The 20,770-nt window shown below is 39.0% G+C and overlaps 1 protein-coding gene across 6 annotated transcripts in view; it reads right to left on the bottom strand.

Moving 5' to 3' along the window:
* tenm1 (teneurin transmembrane protein 1) overlaps window positions 1-20,770 on the bottom strand; it is an 802,783-nt gene that overhangs the window by 282,159 nt on the left and 499,854 nt on the right. For all 6 annotated transcript variants that reach the window (XM_072271295.1, XM_072271297.1, XM_072271298.1 and 3 more), the window contains 2 exons: window positions 6,966-7,171; window positions 6,041-6,251 (listed from right to left, as the gene is read on the bottom strand). In XM_072271295.1, the coding sequence (XP_072127396.1) occupies window positions 6,041-6,251; window positions 6,966-7,171 (417 nt within the window). The remainder of the gene's footprint in view (window positions 1-6,040; window positions 6,252-6,965; window positions 7,172-20,770) is intronic.

Here is a 20,770-nt window from a genome sequence, read left to right as displayed (position 1 = left end):
AATTTTAGACTAGTACTAGGAATGGTAGATTTTAAATGGTATGGACAAGCAACACAGGTATGCTGACTGTAGGTTTCAAGAAATTGACTTATATCCATGGTCTTCAGAAAGTAGTTCAGAGGCGTAATTTTCTTAAATTCCTTATATACATGCTGAGTGGGTAAATTCATAAAAACCAGCACTGAGGATGCATCTTGGCTCAGTTATTTGCATTCTGAATCAGAAGATTGCTGCTTCAAGCTTAATTATCCCACTATTTGAATATCAAAAGTCAATGGAAAATAAGCTAAGGTTTAACTTCTGTTTTTGAAATAACCGTTCAAACTCCAGTGGTACTCACCATATGAAGTAACATGTCTTAAATGTTTTACTTTGAGGGTAGAAAAGTCTTGGACATCAAAAATGGAAAAGTGTAATGCAATTAAAGCAAAGGTGCAGCTGATGTGTACCATTCTAAGGAGCTAAGAACAAACAAATGATCAAATGGAACAATGGATCTAAAGTGGGAACTCGGAAAGCAAGGTCATGGTGCCAGAAAAAGTGGTCATCTGATGGTAGAATGTAAGTATAAAAGAAATGTTTAAGGCATTAGACCTGTTTAAACAGCAATGAATGACTGGAAGAGGTAACCAAATTAATTAGAGACAATGGCATGGAGATATTTGAGAGTCAGGCAGTCAATCTAGAAATCAATTCATTGGCACCATTCGAACTTGGAAAGAAAAAGAAAGTAAGAGACTAGCTCATTATAAGGGTGGCAACTCTGGCAGCAGAATTTTGAATTAAAGTGAAAGTTTGGGGAAGAGCTCGAAGGTCATTAGGGAGACTAAATGAAACCCTCAGTTAGAGATTAAATCTCATTTTTTTTCATCTGCTTATTATATGATGGTATTAATATAAGAAACATGTAGGTGACAAATGGAGGTTAAAAAAGAGGTCTTTAGTTTAGCTGACATTAACCCAGAGAAAGTTTTGGCTCATCCAAATTGTAATATGAGAAAAGTAGCTAGAATGTGCAGCAATAACCTTTGGATCAATACTTTAGGCAAAAAGGCACCAGCTATATTTCATCTAAAGTACTTTGTGCTGCTGAGGAAGGATATTATTCACCTTGAAAAGATGAAGCCTAGGGTATTCAATGTGATATTATACATTAGAAAGCTAATTCATATGGGAGTTGGTTTATTATTTTTTTCTATTGAGTTACTTTGAAGCATGTTTTACTTAGGGCAATATTCTCTAATATTGCTAATAATGGCAAACAGAGTTTAGGTAAAACTCTCATACAAAGGGGTTGAGTTCCTTTGAGAGCAATTACTTGTTCACAAAAGAGCAGTTATTGTTCTTCAAAGAATTTTATTTGGGCTTCTGACATGATGAAACACATGAAATCCAAGTCTTTTTAAATGGATGATGTACACAAAATACATTCTGTGATTTTCTGCCAATCAACTTTAATGACAAGCAAATTATGGGAAGCAATATTCTTTGGAGGCATGAAAATGGAAAGATCCATTTCATAATCAATTCCATGGACCAAGTTACTTTGAGGAACCACTGAAAGAAATTGTACAATTATATATTAATCAACTGTGCAAATTGGAGATTATTGGCAGTGCTACTTGTCAAAAATACAGCTCAGAAACAGGACCTTGAAGTAGGATATGGGAAAAAAAGTCAATATCCTAATCCCATCTGATTTCTAAATGGACATTGAACCTATGAGCAGTACCTCACTACTTTTTTATTTCTGTCTTTTTTTGTACTACTTAATTACTTTTCATCATACTGCTGCTGTGAAGTTAACAAATTTCACAACATATGCCAGTGGTATTAAATCTGATGCTGATTCTGTTTTGTAGCCCTAATTGTTTAATGCTATTGTCTAGAGACTTTGGGATGATACCAGTTGTAGATTTTACTATTGTGATATTGTATACCCTGTACCTGCTCCAAAAGATTTCAATTTCCTCTTTTAGTTCAGCATATTTCTGGAGTTTTCACTTATTAACTCTGTATGTTTGTTTGAAATGGCTATATTTATTAAGTAGGTTGTTTTTGCTTGTTTATCCTGTATTATTATATCCAGACGGTTATTATGGATTGTCCTAGCTTTAATAATGGACTATAAAACTGGATCAGGCTTGTACTTATAGTAAGGTAAGATAAGGTGTCTTTTATGAGTTCATATATTTCGATGTAAGGTTTTGGTGAATGATGTTTGCCACTTGATTATGCCTGTGTAAGTAATCAGATTGAGTTAAACTGCTGCAGGATCCTGTAATATGTTGGTTTGTTTTTGGTTTCTCTTGACTTTTTCTGAATTTACCATCTTGAATTTATTGGTCTTTTATGATGTATTTTTGATAATTTTTTTATGTAACCACCTGGTCCTCTATTACCACAAGGAACCTCCCTGTTGCCAGGAAGAGGTCTCCAACTCTCTCTAAACAAGGAACAGTCCATTCTGATGCATTTCAAACCATAAAGCATCCTGATGCACTTCAACTGGACTTGTTTGAAGAAAAGCAGTTACTGATGAAATGTTTTGAGAGGTTGGTGATGAAACATATCAACACCTGCCTGAGAAGTGACTTGGATCCTCTCCAATTTGCCTACTTGGGCAATAGGTCCATAGCAGATGCCATCTCATTGGCTCTTTCCTCAACCCTGGAACATTTGGACAACATAGATGCAGACAGCAGGGCATTCTTTATCGGTGACAGCTCAGCATTCAACACCATCATCCCTTTAAAACTAATCAATAAGCTTCAAGACTTGGTAGGGACACACTCATCTGCAACTGTTTCAATAAAGTCCATGACAAACATAGTGTATTTATTCAGATCTGCAGATGAGTCCTTGTATAAGACCCAGTCAAATGACTTGAAGCAATCCCACAGCCGCTCCTCTGCCTCCTGTGACCATCTCTTTGTTGTCCCAATCTCTGGAGCTTTACTCTTTAGCTTCTGCCTGATAGAAGTAGAAGGACAGCCAAGTGATCAGATTTACCGAAATGCGGTCTGGGCATGGAATGGTACGCATTCCTTATCTTAGTATAAAAGTGGTCTAATGTGTCCTCAGTTGCTACAGGTTAATGTTTGTTTTTTGAGTGGGGAGGAGGGATTTGGGATAGGGTTGGTAATTGTGCTGATATTCTTTTCTTTCTTGGTTTTATGGATATCAGTAGAAGAATTTCAGAGTCGTATATTTTGATAATAAATGAACCATTGAATCCTTGAACCTAATTGAATGAACTCGGCCTTTTCTCCTTGGAGTAACAGAGGATGAGAGGTGATATGATAGAGGTGTATAAGATGATGAGAGGCATTAATCGTGTGGATAGTCAGAGGCTTTTTCCCAGGGCCGAAGTGGCCAGCACGAGAGGGTACAGCTTTAAGGTGCTTGGAAGTAGGTACAGAGGAGATGTCAGGGGTAAGTTTTTTACACAGAGAGTGGTGAGTGCGTGGAATGGGCTGCCAGCGACAATGGTGGAGGCGGATACGATAGGGTCTTTTAAGAGACTCTTGGATAGGTACATGAAGCTCAGAAAAACAGAAGGCTATGGATAACCTTAGGTAATTTCTAAGGTAAAGACATGTTCGACACAGCTTTGTGGGCCGAAGGGCCTGTATTGTGCTGTAGGCTTTCTATGCTTCTATGTTTCTAATATGGACACAGCAAAAGTGTAATAAACACTTAATATCTTTGTTATATTTTTACTGTTGATCTCTATTTTGCAGATTTTCTTAAGTCTTGAAGTAAATTCTGTTGAAAATTTTCCCTTTATTACACTATAATCTATTTTATTTGCTTTTAATATCCAAGGTACTTATATGTTTCATATTTATCATCAGTTGTATTGTATCCTGTTGCTCTGTTTTGTATTTTATTAGTTCTATTGCACCTTTCTTTATGTTTACTGTTCTGCATTTATCTAGTCCAAAGTCCATATTTATTGTCCATATGTCAAGGCATAATTTATTTGGTTGCCCCTGATCTGATATCCTATTTCCATCTGTTTCAGTTGTTACATACCCTGTGGGTATCTTGTGACTGCCTTATGACCATGATGTAATGGTTTTGTGATGGTGAGGTGATGTAATTTTCCCGCCAGTGTGCAGTCACATGATGTAATTTTCCTGCCGTTGTGAGGTCACGTGATGACATGTTCATAACAGGTATAAAAGGGAGACCCCTGGTGTGATGTAGTTAGTTTTCAGTTGAGCTGTTGTTTGCTTCGTTAGTTACTCCGTTATGCTGCGTAGTTGCAGTTTCCTTTTAAAGTGGAGTTCTACTTTCTATTGTAAGGTAAAATCGTTGTGCCGGCAGTTTCACCAATTGCTGCCAGCTTTGTTGGTGTATCTTTGATTTACCTTTACAGTAGTATTGGAGAGTGAAGACCTTACTAAAGGACGGGAACCTGAAGGATCGGGATAAAGTTGGAGTCATTCGGTGGTTTAATGAAGGATCGACCTTAGTGAGGATTCATTCAGAATATGGTGACTTGTATCTGAGATAACTTCTGCAAGAGCAGGGAAGTTTGTGCAGTGTTCACTTGCCAGGAAAAGGTCAGTTCCTTTAAGTTGTTTTATTTCCTTCATCATGAATCCTTTGGAGAATCAGTAGTAACGTCACGTCTTCGAAGAAATCCATTTCCAGAGAAGTCTCTCCTTATTGACTGTGTACATCACTTGGACTTTCAAATTTACCATTTTAAGACTGTGTTCGAACTTACCACTTTAAGAACTGTTTTCGAATTTACCCTTTTAAGAACTGTTCCAGAGTTGACGTATAGCAGTTAACTTCTGGATAACTTAGTCATTTGAATACTTTTCGCTATTGTTGAGCAGAGTTTAATAAATGTTTATTTTTTATAAAACCTGACTCCATTGATAATTCATTGGTCATGTGACACAGTAAATTAGAGGACGAGTTTAAATCTGAACAAAACCATAGTGGGCTTCAAGAGTCACCCTGAAAAATGTCTCGGTTTATTTTGATAATCATGGTTGTTCTTTTTTGGTTGTTAATAGACTGGGTGATTATAGTAAGCCAATGCTTCATCAGACATAGGAATTTCACAAGTATTATGTGTGGTTTATATGTATTAAGAACTTCTATTAACCATGAGGGTGGGACAGAATAAGATGCTTTTTGGGAGTCAATATGACAACAATGAAGATTTCTGCTTTTCCACCGGCCTTGATTTAGAATTACATAATCTATTATCAGTTGTTATTGACATCCTTTGATTCCCTTGCAGCATCCTTTCTGCTCCTCTGTAAATATATTGTGGTTATCTAAGAGAGCGGTGATTAGGTGCGAGATGCATGATGTTACAATCTTATATATAGTTTTCAAACAAGTAATAGGACAATTTTTTGATCTGGCATTTGTAATTTCTCCTTTAGGTAAGAGATACATTTTACCTTCTGTCAAAAAAACAGGCATTTTTTCAAGACTTTTAAGAAAATTGCTGTTATATGTTAGTAGTTATGGATGAAGCCAAGTAAATTATTATCATTATTTTTTTTTCTTTTTTCTGTAGTTGTAATTTGTTGTCTTTCGTCCATCCTGTGACATGGTCTTTCATTTATTCAATTATGGTTATTAGATTTACTGAGTATGCCTGCAAGAAAATAAATCTCAGGGTTGTATGTGTGACATATATGTATTTTGATAATAAATTTACTTTTTTTGACTTTCAAAATCCAATTTTTGTGAGAAGACAAGGAAATGACTGCTGAGCATTGTAAGACATAGTGGTATGTATTTTTGACACAAGGCAGATATCCGAAGGTAAATTGCACCTGATAGTTCATGGGGCAGTTTCCTGATAGTTGCTAATTATCTCAGAAATGATAATCATTGACTTCACAAAATGACTTCAATAACATATCATGCATGAAAAGCACACATCATTTTGTCCAGTTTTGAGGTGAAGCTATTTAGAAAAAGGCACTCATTGCGATTCATTAAAAGACAAACAAAACATTACTTTTAAACATGATTGAATATATAATCGATGATTCCTCACCTATCACAGAAGTTAGAACAAAGACCTGTTCCATCTTTTTCCCATCATTGTAGAAGGCAAAGTGCCAAGTCCCTGAATCCATGTATTCAATGAATCCAGCTTCCTGAAGAGTCATCAGAATCAAATTCTGAGGTGTGTTCTTCAGCTTCTCTGGAGTTTTTGCTTCTGGTTTAATCAATTGCTTGCCGTCCAAAAGTTTTACAAAGTCAAACTGTGAGGGTACAAGTGTATAAATAATTTTATTTCCAATTGAAAATCTATACAGATTGCAATCATACTACATTCCTTGGATTAATTTAATGCATTTTATCACATTCAAGCAATTCTTTAGTACTGATGGCTCAAGCTGGTAGACCATCTGTGATGAGTTCCATTATTTCACCATTAGATCCGCCAAGTGGAACTGCAACACATCAAAGAGAAGGCCCATGTTACTCATTCTTTCTGTTCTGTGATAATTGTGCCTCTAGTTAATCATTTGCATTACAATTGGTAATTAAAGTTTATGTGATGTTGTTAATGATAATGAATGATTTTTGAGGGCAATCATAGCAGAAGTGGATAAAAGTAATTGTAGTTTTCCAATTATGTTAAAATTCCATTGACAGTACCTCAGAATCAATATTTTTTGATATTTCCATTGTTCTTGGATGTGATGATATTTTACTGGACCAGTTAAACTGCCCAAATCTCATGACGGTTTGGCCATTTGAATTCAGCTTGAGAAGAAATCTCTAAGCTAAAAAAAATGCTTTCAGTAAAAGTTATCAGAAAGTTACTTAAGAAAATGTACTCACTCCTTCCTGGAATTGAACCCTGAACTCTGGAACACCCTAGCTATACTAACCACTACGCTACTCAGGCGTCCATCTATAGACTTGTTACCCCATTAAATAAAAACCAAAAAGATAAAAACCATAATAACCTGAGTGTGCGTTGGTGGAAGGTTCCGCCGACCATAAATCCCTAACAAGGCATCTTTAGCCAAAGACACATTGAATTTCAGGTAGAGGGGATGCTCTGTAGTGACTTGAAAACGCCAGAAGAGACCTGGAGGAATGGTCTGCATCACTTGCATTCCAATATCCACTTCTCCTGTGTCAATGGCTCTTCCTCGCTGAAACACGTTCACTGTTTTTCCTGAAAGAAACACACAACAGAAAAGAAAATTGTTTTACAGCAACATGATCCATTGGAAAGTTCAATTTTCAGTTTCATCAAAGTGACTGTTTTAAAGTGGAAACACTTCAGGACCATATCACACTAATCTCTTTTGGGTGGGTATTAAGCAGATTAAACAAATCCCATTTCAGTCAGAAATCTCTCAATGCATATTTGGTGTTCTACAATTTTTAACTGAATAGTCTCTACTCCCTTGAGGTCATTGATTCCTATTCAGGTGTAATATACTATCCTAACTAATCTCCTACATTTGTCTGACATGTCCACTACTTCTTGAGAGCATTGACAAAATTTATTTTATGTTTGCCTACAATGTGAAACCTCCAGGTAAAATATATCTGCATGGGCCATATGTGATTATTAGCCAAATCTAGAAATATGAAAATATGAACATTGACCTTTATTTAGTCACAATACAAATATATGAAGTATATCGATGGGCAAAGACCAGAGAAAAGTATTAATTATATTCAGAGAACTTTGGTAGATGATTTCAAATTTCAACATATTTATGATCAAGTTTTCAAAATGACATTATTTAGAAAGAATCATTTAATGGATATCATATATTATAGTTCAGTCCCTCCCCACCTACATCTGGGATACATCCCATGCCCTCCACCTCTTCAATAATTTCCCGTTCCCCGGTCCCGACCGCTTCATTTTCACTATGGATGTCCAATCCTTATACACCTCCATTCCCCATCAAGAAGTCCTCAAAGCCCTCCGCTACTTTCTGGACAATAGACCTCACCAGTTCCCCACCACTACTACCCTCCTCCGGTTGGCGGAACAGGTACTCACACTTAATAACTTCTCTTTTGGCTCTTCCCACTTTCTTCAGACCAAGGGTGTAGCTATGGGCACTCCCATGATCCCAGCTATGCTTGCCTCTTCGTTGATTATGTGGAACAGTCTGTGCTCCAAACCTATTCTGCTACTGCTCCCCAACTTTTCCTTCGCTACATTGATGACTACATTGGTGCTGCTTCCTGCACCCATGCTGAGCTCGACAATTTCATTGACTTTACTTCAAACTTCCACCCAGCCCTCAAATTCACTTGGTCTATCTCGGACACTTCTCTCCCCTTTCTCGATCTCTCAGTCTCCATCTCTGGAGACAGACTGTCCACTGACATCTTCTACAAGCCCACTGACTCTCATAACTACCTCAGCTATACCTCTTCCCACCCCGCCACATGCAAAAATGACATTCCCTATTCCCAGTTCCTCTGTCTCCGCCGCATCTGCTCCCAGGATGAGGCCTTCCGTTCCAGGATATCTCAAATGTCCTCTTTCTTTAAGGATCGTGGTTTCCCTTCTGCTGTCATCAATAATGCCCTCACCCGCATCTCCTCCATTTCCCGCACTTCGGCTCTCACCCCATCCTCCCCCCACAACAGGGACAAAGTTCCCCTTGTCCTCACCTACCACCAGCCTCCAGATCCAGCACATTATCCTCTGCAACTTCCGCCACCTTCAACAGGATCCCACCACTAAACACATCTTTCCCTCTCCACCCCTCTCCGCTTTCCACAGGGATCAGTCCCTCCGCGACTCCCTGATCCACACGTCCCTCCCCCACAGATCTTTCACCTGGCACTTATCCCCGTAAGTGTAAGTGCTACACCTGTCCCTACACCTCCTCTCTTGCCACCATTCAGGGCCCCAAACAGTCCTTCCAGGTGAGACAATACTTCACTTGTGAGTCTGTTGGGGTCATCTATTGCATCCGGTGCTCCCGGTGTGGCCTCCTCTACATCGGTAAAACCCGACGCAGATTGGGGGACTGCTTCGTCGAGCACCTCTGCTCCGTCTGTCACAGCAGACAGGATCTCCCGGTTGCCACCCACTTCAACTCTGCTTCCCATTCCCATTCGGATATGTCCGTACATGGCCTCCTCCACTGCCACGATGAGGCTAAGCTCAGGTTGGAGGAGCAACACCTCATATACCGTCTAGGTAGTCTCCGGCTCCTTGGTATGAACATAGAATTCTCCAACTTCCGGTAATTCCCTCCTGCTCCCTTCCCCTATTCCTATTTCACTGTGCCCCCTCCCCCGGCTGCCTATCACCTCCCTGCTTCCTTCTACTACCCTTTGTGTTTTCCCCTCTTCCTTCTTCACCTTTCCTGCCTATCACCTCCCTGCTTCCCCTCCCCCACCCCTTTATCTTTCCCCTTACTGGTTTTTCACCTGGAACCTACCAGCCTTCTCCTTCCCACCTTCCCCCCACCTTCTTTATAGGGCCTCTGCCCCTTCCCTCTACAGTCCTGACGAAGGGTTCCGGCCCGAAGCGTTGACTGATCGTTTCCACGGATGCTGCCTGACCTGCTGAGTTCCTCTAGCGTGTTGTGAGTGTTTCTTTAACCCCAGCATCTGCAGAGTATTTTGTGTTTATATATTTTAGTATCAGCCTGAAAACAACACTGGCAGAGCTGAAATATTTCTCCATTTATTTATCGTTAAGAATAATTGTCAGATCGAGGCTGGATACTGCTTTTAAAAAGGGTTGAAGATTACATAAAATTAATCAGCCGTACCATATTCATTGCTCATGTAATACAGATTTAGTACACAGTATTAAATAATACACAATATATCAATCAGACCATGGAAGCACTGGCCTGGATTTTGCAATTGTAATAATAACAAAACTGTCAGCATTCAAAATTATTTCACTGTGAAGTTGATAGCAATGTCTGGTGCAATATAGCTAAATATAGAACTCCAGTAGTTACTGTCAATGATTCCCTGCTCCTTTACTGAGTGTCACACACAAAATGCTGGAGGAACTCACCAGGTCAGGTGGCATAAGAAGGAGGAGGAGAATAAATAGTCGATATTTCAGATTGAGACTCTTCACCTAGTCATGTTAGAGCAGGCAGGAGAATGGAGTTAAGAGGATAATAAATTAGCCTCGACTGAATGCTGACTAGACCCGATGGACTAATTGGCCTTATTCTTATGGTCTTATACTTATTCCCCTCCATAGGTCCTACCTCATCTGCTGAGGTTCTTCAGCATTTTGTGTGCATTGCTCAAATCTGCTCAATCTCTTGTGTCTTCACACAAGAGATTCTGTGAATTGTTTGTAATCTGGAGAGTTTGCAAGTCGGAAGTGCAGCCACTGTTCTGCAGCTTCCTCTCCCAGAATCTGTAGAAATCAGTAAATTAACCAGAATTTTGGTATTTATGAACCATTCCTGCCTCATTTCTAAATGTTGTTTTTGTTTTGTTACATGATAACCAAGTGAGTATTCAATGGAATGCTCAACTACAATTGACTAAATATTCTCATCTGAAATGAGCTGGCAGATGAGGTAAGATGGATGAGAGACTGGGTGGTGTTAAAGTGAAGATGACAAAGGGCTGCAGACTATGGAATCTGATAAGAAAGGAAAATGAAGAATGGAATCCAAAAGGGAAGGATCGCGAGCTGATGGAAAAAGTGGAGAGAAGCGCTTGGGACACAATGGGAGGAGTGGGTGATGGACAGGTAGGGTAAGTGGGAGAGTGGAAATGAACTGCATGTTAGGGCTGGGGGATGTGGTTGGGAATAAGGAGGAGTGTGAAAGTACCTGAGTAGATCAGAAGAAGAGGGAAAAGGACAGATGAAGAATGGAGAGAGTAGATGAATTGGCATGCAAATGGGATATCAAGATGGCCATTGCAGACAGAGTACATGTAGTAATGACCATTGTATTTCCCCTTTCCATCTTCACATCAACCTCTCTGTCCTCATCCTTCTCCATTACGCAGGTGAAGCACCTCATTTTCCATCTGGGCAGTCTCAACAGCTCAGCGTGAACATTTGGGAGATTTGGGAGACTGAGGTGACTTTAAACTAGAATGGTTGGGGGTTGGGAATCAAATTAAAGAGACTAGGAGAGAGGAGGTTAGTTCACAAATAGAGGGAGCTAGTAGACAGTGTGTGAGGGAGGATAGGCAGGGGACAGAGATCAGGAGCACTCAGACCAAAGATATAGGGGACAAGGGAGAAAAAGATAACAAAGTTATTTGCTCCATTAAAGATAAAAAGAGAGTAAGAGGTGGAGAGTTTCTTAAATGCATCTATGTTAATGCTAAGAGCATTGTAAGAAAGGTGGATAAGCTTAGAGCATGGATTGATACCTGGAAATATGATGTTGTAGCTATTAGTGAAATGTGGTTGAAGGAGGGGTGTGATTGGCAACTAAATATTCCAGGATTTCGTTGCTTCAGGTGTGATAGAATAGGAGGGGCAAGAGGGTTGCATTACTTGTCAGAGAAAATATAACAGCAGTCCTCTGGCAGGATAGATTAGTGGACTCATCCAGGAAGGCTATTTGGATGGAATTGAGGAATAGGAAAGGTGTAGTGACACTTATAGGGGTGTATTATAGACCACCTAATGGGGACAAAGAATTGGAGGAGCAAAATTGTAACGAGATAGCAGATATTTGTAGTAAGCACAAGGTTGTGATTGTGGGAGATTTTAATTTTCCACACATAGACTGGGAAGCCCATTCTGTAAAAGGGCTGGATGGTTTGGAGTTTGTTAAATGTGTGCAAGATAGTTTTTTGCAGCAATACATAGAGGTACCAACTAGAGAAGGGCCAGTGTTGGATCTCCTGTTAGGGAATGAGATAGGGCAGGTGATGGAGATATGTGTTGGGGAGCACTTTGGGTCCAGTGATCACAATGCTGTTAGTTTCAATATAATTATGGAGAAGGATAGGACTGGACCCAGGGTTGAGATATTTGATTGGAGAAAGGCTAACTTTGAGGAGATGCAAAAGGATTTAGAAGGAGTGGATTGGGACAATTTGTTTTTATCCTGCAATAGAGAAATGGATGTCATTTAAAGGTGGAATTTTGAGGGTACAGGATCTTTATGTTCCTGTTAGGTTGAAAGGAAAGGTTAAAAGTTTGAGAGAGCCATGGTTTTCAAGGGATATAGGAAACTTGGTTCGGAAAAAGAGAGGGACTTACAATAAATATAGACAGCTTGGAGTTAATGAGCTGCTTGAGGAATATAAAGAATGTAAAAAGAATCTTAAGAAGGAAATTCGAAAAGCTAAAAGATACGAGGCAGCTTTAGCAAGTAAGGTGAAAATAAATCCAAAGGGTTTCTACAGTTATATAAATAGAAAAAGGATAGTGAGGGATAAAATTGGTCTCTTAGAGAATCAGAGTGGATGGCTATGTGCGGAGCCAAAAGAGATGGGGGAGATTTTGAACAATTTCCTTTCTTCGGTATTCACTAAGGAGAAGGATATTGAAGGAGAAGGTAAAGGAAACAAGAAGGATAGTTATGGAAAGTATGATGATTAAAGAAGAGGAAGTACTGGTGCTTTTAAGGAATATAAAAGTGGATAAGTCTCCGGGCCCGGACAAGATATTCCCTAGGACATTGAGGGAAGTTAGTGTGGAAATAGCAGGGGCTCTGACAGAAATATTTCAAATGTCATTAGAAACGGGGATGGTGCCGGAGGATTGACGTATTGCTCATGTGGTTCCATTGTTTAAAAAGTGTTCTAAGAGTAAACCTAGCAATTATTGGTCTGTGAGTTTGACGTCAGTGGTGGGTAAATTGATGGAAAGTATTCTTAGAGATGGTATATATAATTATCTGGATAGACAGGGTCTGATTAGGAACAGTCAACATGGATTTGTGCGTGGAAGGTCATGTTTGACAAATCTTATTGAATTTTTTGATGAGGTTACCAGGAAAGTTGACGAGGGTAAAGCGGTGGATGTTGTCTATATGGACTTCAGTAAGGCCTTTGACAAGGTTCCACACGGAAGGTTAGTTAGGAAGGTTCAATCGTTAGGCATTAATATCGAAGTAGTAAAATGATTCAGCAGTGGCTGGATGGGAGACACCAGAGAGTAGTGGTGGATAACTGTTTGTCAAGTTGGAGGCCTGTGACTAGTGGTGTGCCTCAGGGATCTGTACTGGGTCCAATGTTGTTTGTCAAATATATTAATGATTTGGATGATGGGGTGGTAAATTGGATTAGTAAGTATTCAGATGATACTAAGATAGGTGGTGTTGTGGATGATGAGGTAGGTTTTCAAAACTTGCAGAGAGATTTACGCCAGTTAGAAGAGTGGGCTGAAAGATGGCAGATGGAGTTTAATGCTGAAAAATGTGAGGTGCTACATTTTGGTAGGACTAATCAAAATAGGACGTACATGGTAAATGGTAGGGCATCGAAGAATGCTGTAGAACAGAGGGATCTAGGAATAACGGTGCGTAGTTCCTTGAAGGTGGAATCTCATGTGGATAGGGTGGTGAAGAAAGCTTTTGGTATGCCGGCCTTTATTAATCAGAGCATTGAGTATAGGAGTTGGGATGTAATGTTGAAATTGTATAAGGCATTGGTAAGGCCAAATTTGGAGTATTTTGTACAGTTCTGGTCACCGAATTATAGGAAAGATGTCAATAAAATTGAGAGAGTACAGAGGAGGTTTACTAAAATGTTGCCTGGGTTTCACCTCCTAAGTTACAGAGAAAGGTTGGACAAGTTAAGTCTTTATTCTTTGGAGTGTAGAAGGTTGAGAGAGGACTTGATAGAAGTGTTTAAAATTATGAGGGGGATTGATAGAGTTGACATGGATAGGCTTTTTCCATTGAGAGTGGGGGAGATTCAAACAAAAGGACATGAGTTGAGAGTTCAAGGGCAAAAGTTTAGGGGTAACATGAGGGGGAACTTTTTTACTCAGAGAGTGGCAGCTGTGTGGAACAAGCTTCCAGCAGAAGTGGTTGAGGCAGGTTCGATGTTGTCGTTTAAAGTTAAATTGGATAGCTATATGGACAGGAAGGGAATGGAGGGTTATGGACCGAGTGCAGGTTGGTGGAACTAGGTGAGAGCAGGAGTTCGGCATGGACTAGAAGGGCCGAGATGGCCTGTTTCCGTGCTGCAATTGTTATATGGTTAACATTGAATTCTCCAATTTCAGGTAACCAGATCTATTAGCACTGAGTCACATTCCTTTATTAACTCTATATCCCTTGGTTCTTTCCACTGATCTCTGTCCAGGATATACAGTACATATCTGGCATAGGTGATGACAGAGTTCCATTCCTGTAAGTTGCTCATAACTTGGAGAGTTTGCAAGTCAGAAGTGCGGTCACTAACTAAACTCCCAGCTTGCCAAATATGCCTGCAGCCACACAGCAGCCAGTAAATTTGTCCTGCTGGTTTCCCAAGTACAAGTGCTCATTTATAGGTCCAGTCTGTACCTAAGTTGGACATTTCTAACCTGGGGAGGACCTGTCTCCGCCACACTCTGGATATCAACATTCAAAAATTCACTGAAAAGAACGTTCCTTTCAGCTTGGTTGCTGAAGGGTGCCACCTTATTTTGAAATTCTCAAAATTCTTGCATTTATTCTATTGAGCCCTATAAGACTTTTGGAAGACTCAAAGAGATTACTTCTCATTCTTATAGACTTTAGAGAGTATAGGCCCAGTTTTTATTACTCTGTCTTTACAGAATGATCTCCTCATCTTCGGAATCAATCTGATGAACCTTTATTGCAATTCTTCTTTCACACTGTTGTCATTATTAAATTATTTGCCAGATCTCATTACCCAGGAAAAGGTTCAGTTCTGCATCTTTTTTTTAAAATCAGGACTTCATTCTAGTAATTATAGAAATTCTCCTGTACGCTAACCAAAAGTCCTTGCTGACTTTGACTTATCCCAGTCCAATTCAGGACAGCTGAAATTCTGCACAACTCTGTATTACAGAAGTTATCAAAATTGAAAAAATAGTACCTCTTTTGTAAGTGGATAATACAACAGGGTATCCAAATATACAAAACATTCGAAGTACAAACCAGTAACCTATTCTTACAAATCTAGTGACTAGTAATTGCTCTTCTAAATCGCACATCACTATAATCCAGGATTCTTGAGCATAATTGGTTGACTGTATTATACTCACAATACAGAAATGAATGTCTTACTATTTCTTTATATCCAGGGAGAATCTGTGTGAGCAATATTTTTCTCTCTAAATTGAAAGGTAAAAACTACTTGCTATATGCTATTCATTATTTCTCTGAAAAAATTCTATTTTTGATTTGTTCTAGCTAAAACAAACAAATTTCATTTCCATTTATTGTACTTTCATTATTGTGCTTGGGATGGATACTAACCAAAAGCAGACAAGTCCATCATACAAACTCATGCCTTAAATTTAAGTCACTTGAAATAAAAAGCTGAAATCCTTTTCAGTTTTCTGAATTAGTAGAAGATTTTTATAGTAACAGGTTTGTTATTGCTGTTGCTATCAAGCGTTCACAACAGAAGAAATTAATATTAACACTTTAAATAATAAAGCTGAAATTAGGCCAAGAAAATTCAGATTACTGCTTTGTTGTTAGTCTTAAATCCCAAAAAAAAATCACCTTATAATTCAGGATTAAATCAACTTGAATATCTGTGGCTGTCCAGATGGATTAAAAACCTGCTTTAATTATTTTGGAAGAAAAATATTTCACAGAAGCCAACTAGAACCTTTAGTTAAAATGGGTAGAAGGCACTAAAACAACACACACAAAATGCTAGTTGACGAAGGGTCTCGGCCTGAAACATCGACTGTGCTTCTTCCTATGGATGCTGTCTGGCCTGCTGCGTTCCACTAGCATTTTGTGTGTGTTGCTTGAATTTCCAGCATCTGCAGATTTCCTCATGTTTGCGAGAAGGCACTAAAAGATATCTTAGAATTCAGTCAAATAATTTAATCATGCTATTGTGAAGTATGTAGTTTCTAGAATTTATTTTATTCAACAATTTGTAGATGAGGGAAATGAGTTGATTCTTCTTGCTGGGGAAGCTTGGGATATCAGTACTTTCCATTAGTAACGGCCTGAATGTATCTTTCTTACTGGGCATCATCACATATATTGGCCACACAATGGCCAAACACCACAAATAAGATTCCTCCTATTTGTGAAGGAGACCAATGTAGTGATACTATTGTGAGATAATTGTTCTGGTGTCATTACGAGGCAATCTACTTATTTTGCAGAAATACCCTTTAAGGTGAGAATTAGAACATGGCATGCTACATGTTAGATCTTCAGTGGCTGAGTGACTTTAATGGACATACAGATGACCACAATTAAACTCTCTCATTATGCAAAATTAAGAGGGGTGCAGAGAGGGTTAAAGAACACAGGTTTTTTCCCCTCCTGTTGGGTGAGACTAGAACTAGAGGTCATAGGCTTAGGGTGAAAAGTGAAATATTTAAGGAGAATCTTAGTGGAAGCATCTTCACTCAGAGGGAGATGAGAGCGTGGAATGAGCTGCCAGCGGAAATGATAGATATGGGTTCAATTGCAAAGTTAAGAGAAATTTGGATAGGTAGGTGGATAAGTATGAGTTTGAAGGGATATGATCTGGGTGCATGTAGACGAGGCAAAGCAGAGGAAGAGATCAGCATGGACTAGATGAGATGGAGGGCTGAATTCTATGCTGTAGCTCTCTGTAACTCCAGAAAACATGGGCCCACAATCATATTGATCCTGATGGATTCTGGAACAGCATTAGCCCAATAGTAGGCAGCATTAATACTTGGATTTCTGGGCATTACCTATTCATCGACGTTTACAAGTAGTGGCACTGGCTGCAACTTTCCTCATTTACTTAGGGGAAGATGTATTTAAGTTGCAATATGAATATAAATGTGACCCTATATGTATGTATGTATGGTATGAAGTATGTATGATATGAAGTTCCATTCCATTTCATTAAAAATGACATATATTGTTTGCATATACTTTTACAAATTGCCCAATACTATGAGAAATTTAAGTTTGGAAGGATGAAGTCAGGACTTGACCAAGATTGATTTTGTCAATAACTTAGTTTATTTTCAGTTTTAGAATACAGTGGTTAATATTGGCAGTGAGTATTTTATTCCATTATATCGATCTTAGAGCAAATATACACAGATATATTTCTTCAGAACAAAACAGGTGAACTTGTCCATGAGCTTGACTGGATACTGTTGTGCCAGAATGGCTGGTATATTTGCTTTTTTTTAAAGACAAATATTTGAAAGCAATTTATCAAATGTCAAGCTTTTCTTATCCCTAGGAGGATGTGTACTTCTATCACTGTCATTAGCTTGCCATGACATTTCACTAAATGCAAAAAAAAACATTTAAGTTTGTACGTAGATTTAATCAAAATGCTCATCTTTCCAGTGCTGACCACAATCATATATTAATGTGATCTCACCAAGATACAGCCACAGAAATTTTTTCACTACTCCAAAGCACCATCCACTATAAAATAGCAAAATAAAATTTCAGGTCAATGACATAGTCAATGAGCTCTGATTTCTTGGAATAAAAAATCCCCACTGAATACTGAGATAACCCTTTTAGTATCGAGAATCTGAACATGTAAGTACATTACTTTTGAAAACAGAAACTGGATTACTTAGTAAATTCACATGCATGTGATAATGCATACATTTATTTATTCATACTTATAGCTGAATATCACTTTGGTGAATAATGAAATATGATGATTTAATTCATTATTTAAAAGGATACTCCTTTATTTGAAAGCAGGGCTACGTAATCAATAGAAAATCAAGCTGAGGTTTGCAGCAGGCAGACTTGTGTGGGATATAGAGTATAGAATCAAAGTTCAAATCAATTACCAATTAAGTGATCTTCTTCTGCACTGTTTAATAACTGAATATACTGATGTTTCACTACTAGATGTTGAGATAATTGAGAAGCTGTTGAGTAATTTATGGCCAGTGCAGTTTATAATAAACGCCCATGATAATCTTCACTTAGTTGGGAATTAAACTAGTCATTTCAGTCAAACCAATCTCCCATTGCTGAACATAATGAATACATGAAATTGGAGCAACACACACAAAATATAATAGGAATTCAGCAGGTGAGGCAGCATCTATGGAGGTAACTATGCAGTTGCATTTCAGGCTGATTCACTTCATCAGGACTGGAAAGGAAATAAGAATAAGAAAGTGGGAAAAGGGGAAGGAGTACAAGCTGGTGTGATGCACATTCACTTCCTGTGCCAGTGAGCCTCATGTTTTGCCACACTCATCTTTCTAAAACGTCACTTGTAAGATCAAACAGTGTAAGTTAAACTTCCAATTATATGCTTTGTTTAGCTTCTGGTCATAAACGGTAGTCAATCTTCATTTCTTAACATATAAGTAGCAAGCAGTAATCAGCTTGAATTTAAAATTACAGTTTTGCAAACAAGCTCTGTCTATGGTAGCCCGCAACACCTGTCTCATTGCTGAAGGAGTGCAGTATAATACAATGGGTTAATTAATTTGACTTGAATCATATAAACAAGCTGACTGAGTTGCTTAGTTCAAGGAAGCTTGCAGATCAGATCGATAAAATCATTTGGTATATCAAATAACTGATCTGTTCATAGTTGGAAGGCTAATGCACTTGAAGAAGTTAGCTTTACAGCATTAATTATAGGTAGCTGAGAACAACGTCTGCAAAAATCTTTTAGACCTTTTGTGTAGAAAGGGTATCTGAGGAAATATCATATATGTGCGAAGTCACCCAAGTTGCAGAAGAAACTGTATAAATGTAGAATGCAGTTCAAGCTTATGAAGAATGGAGTAAGGAACATCAAGAAGGATGAAAGAAACACAGGGTGAACTTGAATCCATTCCTTGGCTTTGATTTCTGTGACAGGTGATTCATTTGCTCTCATCATTGGCCTGCTTTGCAATTTAAAAATAAGTTAGAAATCCACTGTGAGTTTTGAAAATATTTAAAAAATGTTGCTTAGATTTAAATGTGTATCACTGAAAATAAATGAACTGTGTTTTAAACTACTTTGTTAGCTGGAAGTAACTTTTCCTTGGTAGGGAGGAAGGACCCAACACTCAATTTGTGGGCATTGGCAGCTAAACTCGCCGTGGTGAACTAGTCTTTGAAGATTGGGTACTTACAGTACAACCTCCCTTTAGTGAGAGTACTCATGGCTATTTACATCTGATAGGTCTTAATCTGAGTTTAGAACGTCGCGATCAAGAAACCCAGTACCAGCACATTGGCAGGTGATAGGTGAAACCAGGTGAGGAGGAATAACGTGAGAGGCTGGGAGGTGAAAGATGAAAGAGATAAAAGACTGAAGAAGAAAGAATTTGATAGGAAAGGAGATTGGACCATGGGAGAAAGTGAAGAAAGTGGGGCACCAGATGAAGGTAATGGGCTGGTGAGGAGAGGGGAAGTGGAAGTGTAAGAAATTACCAGAAGTTGGAGATATCAAAGTTCATGCTATTAGGTTGGAGGCTACCCAGTCAGAATATGAGTAGTTGCTCCTCCAATCTGAGAGTGGCCTCATCATGGCAGTTGAGGAGGCCATGGACCAATATGTTGAAATGGGAATGGGAATTAGACTTAAAATGCGTGGGCACTGGGAAATTCTGTTTTCCGCAGATAAGCAAGTCACATAGAGAGAGATTCCTGCAGAAAGCAAAGTATGACAGGGGAGAGGGAATGATGTGTTTAGTGGCAGGATACCATTGAAAATGGTCAAAGTTACTGAGAATGAATTGTTGGGGATGGAGGCTCATAGGGTGATAGCTAATGACAAGGGGAACTCTATCCTGGTTATGGTGAGAAAATAGGGTGAGGGCAGATGTCGGGAAATGGAGGAGATGCAGATGAGGGCAACTTCGATGTTGGAGGCAGGATACCCTGTTCTTTGAAGAAGGAAGAAATATCTGAGATTCTGGAAAGGGAAATCTCATCTTGAGAACAGATGCGTTGGAGACAAAGAAACTGAGAACAGGTAATAGCGTTTTTACAAGTGACAAGGTAGGAAAAGAAAAGATACTGTGAGAATCAGTAGGTTTATAAACGGTATCAGTAGACAGTCTAACTCCAGAGATGGGCAGAGAGATTGAGAAAGGGGCAAGAGGTATCAGAACTGGACCAAGTAAATTTGAAATCTGAAGTTGGAGACAAAGTTGATGAAATTGATTAGCTCAGCATGGGTGCAGGAAGCAGCATCAATGCAGCTGTCAGTGTAACCTAGCAAGTGTTGGGGAGTGTTACCAGTATATGCTTGAACATGGACTATTCCATATGGCCGACAAAAAGGTTGGCATAGCTGGGGCTCAAGTAAGTGCCCATGGCTACACCTTGGGTTTGGAGAAAGTGGGAGGAACTGAAAGAGAAATTGTTGAGGGTGATTTCAGTTCCACCAGATGAAAGAGGATAGTGGTGTAGGGGAACTGGTTAGGTATGTTGTCTAGACAGAAGCAGAAAGACTTAAGAACATAAGCTCATAAGACCAGAAGACGCAGGAGCAGAATTAGACCATCAAGTCTGCTCAATGGCTGATCCTTTTTTTTCACCTCCTCAACGCCAGTTCCCAGACTTCTGCCCATAACCTTCGATGCCATGTCCAATCAAGAATCTATCATCTCTGCCTTAAAGACACACAACGACCTGGCCTCCACAGCTGCAAGTGGCAACAAATCCACAAATTCACCATCCTTTGGCCCTCTATCAGGATAGAGCAGCCC

Source organism: Mobula birostris, chromosome 10 (genome assembly GCF_030028105.1).
Source record: "Mobula birostris isolate sMobBir1 chromosome 10, sMobBir1.hap1, whole genome shotgun sequence".
Lineage (NCBI taxonomy): Eukaryota > Metazoa > Chordata > Chondrichthyes > Myliobatiformes > Myliobatidae > Mobula > Mobula birostris.
This window is presented reverse-complemented; position numbering and strand designations above follow the sequence as displayed.